Raw genomic sequence first — 8,561 nt, 5'->3', positions numbered from 1 at the left:
CCCCCCGACAGGCGTGTGACATCACCCGACGTGGCGAATGCACGGTATCATGTAACGTCATGCGCCCGCCTCCAGGATAGCGTCATTATTGTGCAGAACGCCCCGGTGGCCGAATCCAAAATAGCATAAAAATTTGTTTAGTTAGGCGAAACTAATGAAAACGTTTTTATTTTTCGTAAATTTTGTCCAAAACTAATTTTTAGTCTTTGCATATGTCTAATAATATGTGTGTGTGTGTTGTGTGTTTTCGGGGGGCTTCGGAGAAATATCAGGGGTCTAAACACCCCTGACATTTCCATTTTGAAATAGAAAATAACATTGAACACACAGTGTCCTCAATCTCTTTTTCTGCAGCCTCAGCACTGAATCAATGGAAACACTCAGTACAGAGGCTTCCCATTCATTCAGAAACTGGTGATAGTAAAAACATTTACTATCATCCAGTTATGAATGGGTAGAAGCCTCTATAGTCAGTAGTACTACCCATTCGGAAACTCATGAATGAACAAGAAGTGATGTAAAGCACTTCCTGTTCATTCACAACTGGGGGGGTACTATGTGTCCCGATTTGTTTACAAACATTGGAGTGATCAGCTGATCACTCCAGTGTTTGTGCTGCACACAGAGGATCAGTAAATATCACAGATATTTACCAATCCTCCCACTCTCTATCCTGAGCCACTTGGCCACGCACAGAGCTGCACAGGAGAAATGGAGCGCTGAAGCCAGCAGGGGGGTGGATGAGAGAGCGCTGTCACTTCAGAATGGACGAGCGGTGAGGAGAGGGAGAGCCACCGGCTGTCAGATCCTGGCCGAGCGGCTGTCTCCTCACCGCTTAGCCATCCTGGATGACAGCTCCTCCCTCCGCCCCCACCCCCCTGCCAGCTGCAGCACTCCATTTCTCCTCAGATCCCCACTGCCTCTGTCCGTACAGGCAGGGGGATCCGAGGAGAAGCTGCAGGCTGTGCCGCCCCTCTACTCCCTGCCGCCCTGAAGCCGATCTGTGTTGGCTGCCTGGCGCCTCTGTTGCTATGGCGCCCTGTGCTCTCTGTGACAACAGGGGAGAGGGGAGTAGCCAGGCCGGCCCTGGCTGCGTCCTCCCACAGCTGTGCCCGAGGCGAGTGCCTCACTTGCCTCATCCTTCCTATAGCCCTGAAAATACATATAATATAAATATATCAAATACTCCCTTTCTCCTTGTCTGTTCTTTCCAATAAACTCACCAGGTAAGCAATGATATCATATCCTTGTTCCTTCAGCCAAACAAGAATACAGGATGTGTCAAGACCCCCGCTGTAGGCCAGAACTACTGTGCCTTTGTGAGACATGGCGCCCTGGTAGATGAAAGAGGTGACAATAATTAGGGGTGATTATAACACAACCATTGATACGACAGTACTGTTAGAGTTGAATAAGGGTTCACTTTAAGCCCAACTCAGGGCCAAACATTTTATAATTTAGATAGAATCAGGAAGAGTGAGGGAGCAACTCTGATTCTAAAATCAAACTGGCCAAAAAGACACATTCCTGGTACCTTGCTGCCTTCAGTAATTCCTCTTTGCAACCCCTGCATCACTACTGGGTCCTGTACTGCAGTGGTTTCTTAACCTGTGTAACCTCAGGACCCACATTTGTCCTTGGTCATTAAGCTGTGACCCAAGTTGCACTGCACTGGAATGCACGGCATTTCGGCAGAATGGCAATGCAACACACCTCCTGCACCAGAATGCGCAGTAGGTGCGATTGCGTGGTAAGGTGCGTTATTCTCACCGGACTGTGCGATTAACGAACTGTACTAGTGTGAACGGGACCTCAAAAACACTAACAGACACACACAACCCAAGACACAATCTCACACAGAACGCTATGCCCACAATTACCCCCTGTTGATCCAGGGGGAGGCAAAAAAAACCCCTATAAAGCATGGTTCAACTTGCTCCAACAGGGGAAACTATTCCTTCCTGATCCCATAAGGCAATCGGATATTCCCTGGATCAACAATCTCTGGTGCTTAATATACCTATAAGAACTCAATATCCAGTAATATTCTGTGCATTTAGGAATTTACGAATCGAAATTCGTACGAATTTTCCTGAAATTCTTAAATTCGGAAGCATCCGAAATCCGAATTGCAGTTTCCGAATTATATACGAAATTCCGTTAACAAATTTCGGATCCGAATTTCTTTGAAACGGGAACTAATATTACCCCTGTAAATGAGGTTGAACAACATGACAATATTTATTTTTTAATACGAAATACGGATCCGCTGCTGCCGAGGGTTGCATTACAATAAAGGCAGGAAATACGAAATTCCGTTGACGGAATTTCGTTCCGTTACGAACATTCGTTATGAAGTTAAAAAGCAAAATGCCTTTGTTAATATTGGAGTTGATGAGTCTTTTTTTTAATCCGAAATTCGGATCCGAAATCCGTTAATGGAATTCGTATTTCGTTTGACCAATCAGAGGTTTTCTCTTCTGCTGCTGAGAGTTGCATTACAATACAGGCTGGAAATACGAAATTCCGTTCACGGAATTTCGTTCCGTTACGAACATTCATTATGATGAAGTTAAAAAGCAAAATACCTTTGTAAATATTGGATTTGATGAGTTTTTTTTTTTATCCGAAATGTTCCACATTTTTACAGCTCTAACTGTGAAGAATCCTTTCCGTATGCAAAGGTTAAACCTCTTTTCCTCCAGACACAAAGAGTGTCCCATTGTCCTTTGCAGTGACCTTAAAGTGAATAATTTGGCACCAAACTCACTATATGGACCATTTATGTATTTATACATTGTGATCATGTCCCCCCTTAATCGCCTCTTCTCCAGAGAGAACACATTCAGGTCAGCTAATTGTTCCTCATAGCTGAGCTCCTCTCCATGCCTCTTATGAGTTTAGTTGTCCTTCGCTGCACTTTCTCCAGTTCCACAACATCCTTTTTGTGAACTGGTGCCCAAAACTGAACTGCATATTCCAGATGAGGTCTTACTAATGCTTTGTACAGGGGCAGGATTATGTCTCTGTCTCTGGAGTCTATTACTACAAGAAAGTATTTTGCTTGCTTTAGAAACTGCGGCTTGACATTGCACGCTATTATTCAGACTATGATCAACCAGAACACCCAGATCTTTCTCCATCACTGACTCCCCCAAACATACTCCCCCTAGAGTGTATGACGCATGCATATTTTTACTCCCCATGTGCAGAACTTTACATTTATCAACATTAAACCTCATGTGCCAAATAGATGCCCAATCACACAGTGCATTCAGATCTGCTTGTAAGATGGAGACATCCTGTAAGGACTGCATTCTACTACATACCTTAGTGTCATCTGCAAACACAGAAATAGTACTTTTAAATACCCAATTCGATGTAATTTATTAATAGGTTAAACAGTAAGGGGCCCAACACTGAACCATGGGGGACACCACTAACAACCTCAGACCATTCAGAGTACGAATCATTGATCACCAATCTTTGAATACGGTCTAGGCGGAATAAGCCAGTTTTCTATCCAATTACAGATGGAATACGCTATACCTTACCTGACCTTAACTTATATATTAGCCACATGTGGGGAACTGTGTCAAACGCTTTTGCAAAGTCCAAGTATACTATACCCACAGCCATTCCTTTGTCCAATTTATTACTCACTTCCTCATAAAAAGAAAGTAGGTTTGTTTGACAACTTCTGTCTTTTGTGAATCTGTGCTGACTATCACTTATGATATTATTTTCAAGCAAAAACAATTGCATGTGATCCTTGATAAAAATTTCAAGTATCTTCCCAACAATTGAAGTTAAAGTGACATTAAACTCTCAGATTTTTTAACATAAAACAATACTGTAATGTGTGCCTTACTGTAATCCATGGTTGTTTCCCTTCTCTTTGCTGTTCTTCCTTTTAAATCCGTATCTCTTCTCATGCTCTGCAGAACTTCTGTTTTGCAGCAGACAGCCTTGTCTCTGAAATGGATACATGGTGTCTGTGTGTAGGTTCACAACCTGAGCCAGCACTAAAGGAAGAGGCACTCAGCTGCAAAGGGAAGTTCTCCCCATGCATGAGAAGATATGAGGATTTAAAAGGAAGAGCAGCAAAGAGAAGGGAAACAACCATGGATTACAGTAAGGCACACATTACAGTATTGGTTTATGTTAAAAAATCTGAGGGTTTAATGTCACTTTAAGCTTACAGGTCTGTAATTACTTGGTGGTAGACTTTGATCCCTTTTTAAATATATCAACACATTGGCCTTGCGCCAATCTGTCAGTACCATGCCAGTCATTATAGAGCCTCTAAAAATTAGATACAATGGCTTTGAAATCCTACAGCTCAATTCTTTGAGTATACGTGGGTGTAAGCCATCCGGTCCAGGTGCTTTGTTCACCTTAATTTTGTCTAAGGCTGCGTTCACACCTGACCGTTTTGTAGCGCGTCCTACACTCGACGAACGCGCTACAAAACGGTCAAAAAAATAAATAGCATTGTAGTCAATGCCCTCGTTCCCACCTAGGCGTATTTCCGCCCGTCCCTAACGCCCTACAAAACGGCCCACGCCTGAAAAGGTCCCGGGACTACTTTGGGCCGTTTTGTAGGGCGTTTTCCATTGGGATACAAATCGCGGTAAAAGACGCGCATATTACAATACGCCTAGGTGTGAATGGGGCCTAACTGTTTTTAAACCATATCAATAGTCAGCCATTCAGTAGAGGCTACGGCACTACTATCTCCATTATGGACTTGAGTTACATCCTGCTCCTTGGTGTGCACAGAGCTGAAGAAAGTATTTAAATAGATTTCCCTTCTCTTTGTCCCCAGTTACCAAGTCTGAGTTATCTTTTAAGGGGCCAACATGCTCAGACCTGATTTTTTTACCATTAATATATTTAAAGAATTTTGGGGGGATAATCTTGCACTCTTTTGCAACCTGTTGTTCATTTTGAATCTTTATTTCCTGTTTACATATTTTGTTATACTCTTTGTAGCCTTCAAATGACAACAGTGTTCCGTCATTTTTATATATATTTTTAGACACCCATTTCTTATTCTTTATGACTTTTTTAACATTGGATGTGAGCCACGTGAGTTTTCCTTTTAGCCTTTTCTCTTTTTAATATCCACCTAGTCTCCCTATCTTACGAGAACTGGAGTGGATCTTCAGCCTAGGGTCCAGTGTGGGCTACTGAGCTGTGATCGAGCTACATCCATATATGTGCCTTGCTTGTACAGCTCCCTTGTGTGCCCTGTAGAAGTGTGACGTCACTGCGGTGCAGGCACCTCTACAGGACACGCGAGGGAGCTGTAAGCAGGGCCGGCCTTAGGCCTTTAGGCACCCTGTGCGAGAAAGCTTTACAGCGCCCTTCAGTGACCACACCCTTTAGTGACCACCCCCCGTAACCACACCCATTTTCCCCAATATCCGCACCATTTAAAGACTCATATTTTGTTAAGCCGCAAAGAAACATTAAAAAGTATGATAAAAATAACACTTTTATTCAAAAGGTATTAAACTTGTAGGCACAATATAAGTATCCTTATCAAATAAAACAACAGAAGGTAAACCAATAAATGTCAAACTAAAATGACTGACCTTTTAGGTGATTGTGCAGCAACAGATCAGCGTGTACAGTGACAATTGCCAGGGAGTTTCCTGTAGACAAGAAAAAGATAACACAAGTTAGTTGCCTTGTGGAGCTTCTGAGGATTTGTTTTTTTTACTAAAGGTACCCATATACCAGGTGATCTGTGCCCAAACTGATAACAGTTGGATTAGAGGACAATCTTGATTTTTTTTTCTGACACCCTTTATTACAAAGCCAGATATTCATTATAGCAACAACTTATACAGAAAGAAAAAAAAAATTCTTAGCTCGTTAGTGGAATGTGTTCCAGAAAAGATTAAAGCATATCTCAATTAGATAGATCAGGTAAGGTTAGCAAGGTCTGCCTTTTATGTCACTGACCTCATTTGAGAGATTTCCTGTCCTTGTGACAACCAGAAATGGGCAGGGGCTGTCACAAACAACAATTAAACACCATCCTACATAGGGGTCTGGTATGGATTTTAAGGGGGGACACCAAATAAAAAACAAAGAATATGACATGGGGTTCATCCTCATTCACATCAGAGTACCCCCTTTAACATCATACGCGCTCTCTTCAAATCGGGAGCCCCCTGCCACCTTCCACATTGTGCAGGCAGGCGGCAGCCCACCTGCACCAAAACTTGATGCTGTGTGAAAATTTCACGGCACCCCTGAGGAAGGCAGGTGGCACCCCAGTTGACAGATCTAGGATGTCTATTCATAAAACAAAAGGTAAATTTTTTCTCTAAAGTACTATTGTAATTTGTACTTTTTTTTTTTTACACATTGTCCAATTGGTTTACTATGAAATGTTAGTCATTATAAATACGTTCAAAAGTAACAATCTGCAATAATATTTATAAAAATGGATTGAATGTTTATAATTGAGCAGGGTTTGTGCTGCCTTTTTGCCTTACGAAGGCTGAAAGTTAATTTCACACCCATCTTTAAAAAAATGTATACACCTGATTTAATACAAAAAACAAAATCATATTTGTTCGTCATAGAACTATTGAGGGGAACATGTTCACAGGCAATTATAATTCAGCAGCAAATTGCAAATAACTTTTAAAAACATTTCCATAAGGGGCGTGTAGCAATGGGTTGGAGAATCATTTAAGATAAGGGACTTTCCAGGAAAATGAGGAGGAAGTTGAAATGGGATATTTGTCCTGCATTGGGTGTATTATTTGGTGCATGAAAAACCGGTGTCAAGAAGCCAGAGCTTCCTATGTTACTTCATAGTCTATTCTTTCTTATGAATTGTGTCCACAGGCAATGAACTTACACTGCTCAGTGTGAATACTTCTTCAAATAGATTAGACCAGGGTTTCTCAGTCATACAGTCATTTTTCATACAAGTATGAAAAATCTGGAGGCCGCCCAGTCTAAAATGTAAAAAATGTAAAACGCAAAAAGCTAAAAAAAAAAAAAAAACTACATGTGGCCCCTCCAAAAAGCACCCCAAACCCTTACCCAAAATAGGGGTCTGGTATAGATTTTAACAAGGGAATCCCATGCAAAAGCACAAAACAGACCTTCAAATCAGGAGCCCTTCTTCACATAAGAGCCCAAACTTTCATATCAGAATCCCACCTTTCACATCAGAGTCTCCCCTCTCACACTAAGCACCCCTTCACATATGAGCCCCCTCAATTCACATCATTCCCACCTCTTACACCAAGAGTCCCTTCATATCAGGAACCTGCATGTACCATGGAAAGGCATTGCATAAAGAGGCATCTGTAAGGAAGGCAGAAGGCACCCTGGTTGAGAAAGGCTGGATCAGATTCATATCTCGTATCCAATGAGTCAGCTATGAGCCTTCTATATAAGCTATTCTTGTGCTTTGTTGCCCACATTAAAAACTATACCTATTTCAACTAAAGGTTTCTTCGTATTTCAGTTACAGGTGGATTCTGTTGGCTGGCTCCTTCCTTTGCAGTCTACAGCTGCCGCAGTTCCATGTCAATCTATAGACTGTAATATTTTGGATTTTCCGATACTTTCTCCCCTATTGTTGCTCATGAACTGTGTTCACAGATCACAAACTTACTCCACAGAATGTAAATACTTACTTCAAATAAATTGAACTAATATCCAATAAGTCAACTTTGATCCTTCCGTATAAGCTTTTCCTGGTCTTTGTTGCCCACTTTTAAAATTTCCATTGCTGTACTTTTTAATTACCATTTCAACTAAAAGTGCCATTTCAGTAGTAGGTGAATTCTGATGGTGGAGTTTTTCTTCTGCCATTTACATCGCCAAGATCTCCCTGCCACAGTTGCTGCTCTTTGGAGTTTGGGGCATTCCAACTCAGACCATAGACCAGGGGTAGGCAACTTAGGCTCTCCAGTTGCTGTGAAATTACAAGCCCCCTGAAGCTTTGCAAAACTCTGACAACCACAGGCATGACTTCCAGAGGCAGAAGCATGACTGAGTTTGTGGTCTTACCACAGCTGGTGCAGAGGTTGCCTACCCCTGCCGCAGACGATTACATTTTGGATTCCCATCACTTTCTCTCCTGGTAACAATGGACACCAGGACTAATAGAGAGGGTGAAGTGTATGTATAACTTTGTATAAGGAAGGGAAGGATTAGAACTCCTGTTAATTGCTGTCTGTGTGTCCACTGGGTATATTTACCCTGTCATGATGACCCTAGTCATGGACAATAGTGGTGGAAAATCCAAACTTTTAAAGTTGTCGCCAGATGCTGAAATGAAAGAAATGCTGAAGATGAATCTTCCAATGGAGACACATGTTCCAGTGACAGCTAAGAGGGAAAGTCCCCTTTACTTTGTAGAGATTTAATCTCTCTTCCTGTTGAATCTCCAGAACAGGAAATGACACACACAGCACAAAAAAAAACCTGATTAGGGGGTTTAAACCTTTCATACTTTATCTAAAACTGGAAAAGAAAAAATGTTTGGGCGTTACATACACTTTAACTTGTTTTTGGATTTC

The 8,561-nt window shown here is 41.8% G+C and overlaps 1 protein-coding gene across 1 annotated transcript in view; it reads right to left on the bottom strand.

Moving 5' to 3' along the window:
- The window catches only part of ASS1 (argininosuccinate synthase 1), a 72,252-nt gene extending 70,913 nt beyond the window's left edge, over positions 1 to 1,339 (bottom strand). The window contains exon 1 of the mRNA XM_018558531.1: positions 1,224 to 1,339. Within this exon, the coding sequence (XP_018414033.1) occupies positions 1,224 to 1,328 (105 nt within the window). The 5' untranslated portion in view covers positions 1,329 to 1,339. The remainder of the gene's footprint in view (positions 1 to 1,223) is intronic.
- Positions 1,340 to 8,561: the final 7,222 nt, after the last annotated feature.

The sequence above is a fragment of the Nanorana parkeri genome, unplaced genomic scaffold (genome assembly GCF_000935625.1).
Source record: "Nanorana parkeri isolate BGI_ZX_2015 unplaced genomic scaffold, ASM93562v1 scaffold345, whole genome shotgun sequence".
NCBI classification, from domain to species: domain Eukaryota; kingdom Metazoa; phylum Chordata; class Amphibia; order Anura; family Dicroglossidae; genus Nanorana; species Nanorana parkeri.
Note: the sequence above shows the minus strand (reverse complement) of the source record. Positions and strands in the feature narration are given on the sequence as shown.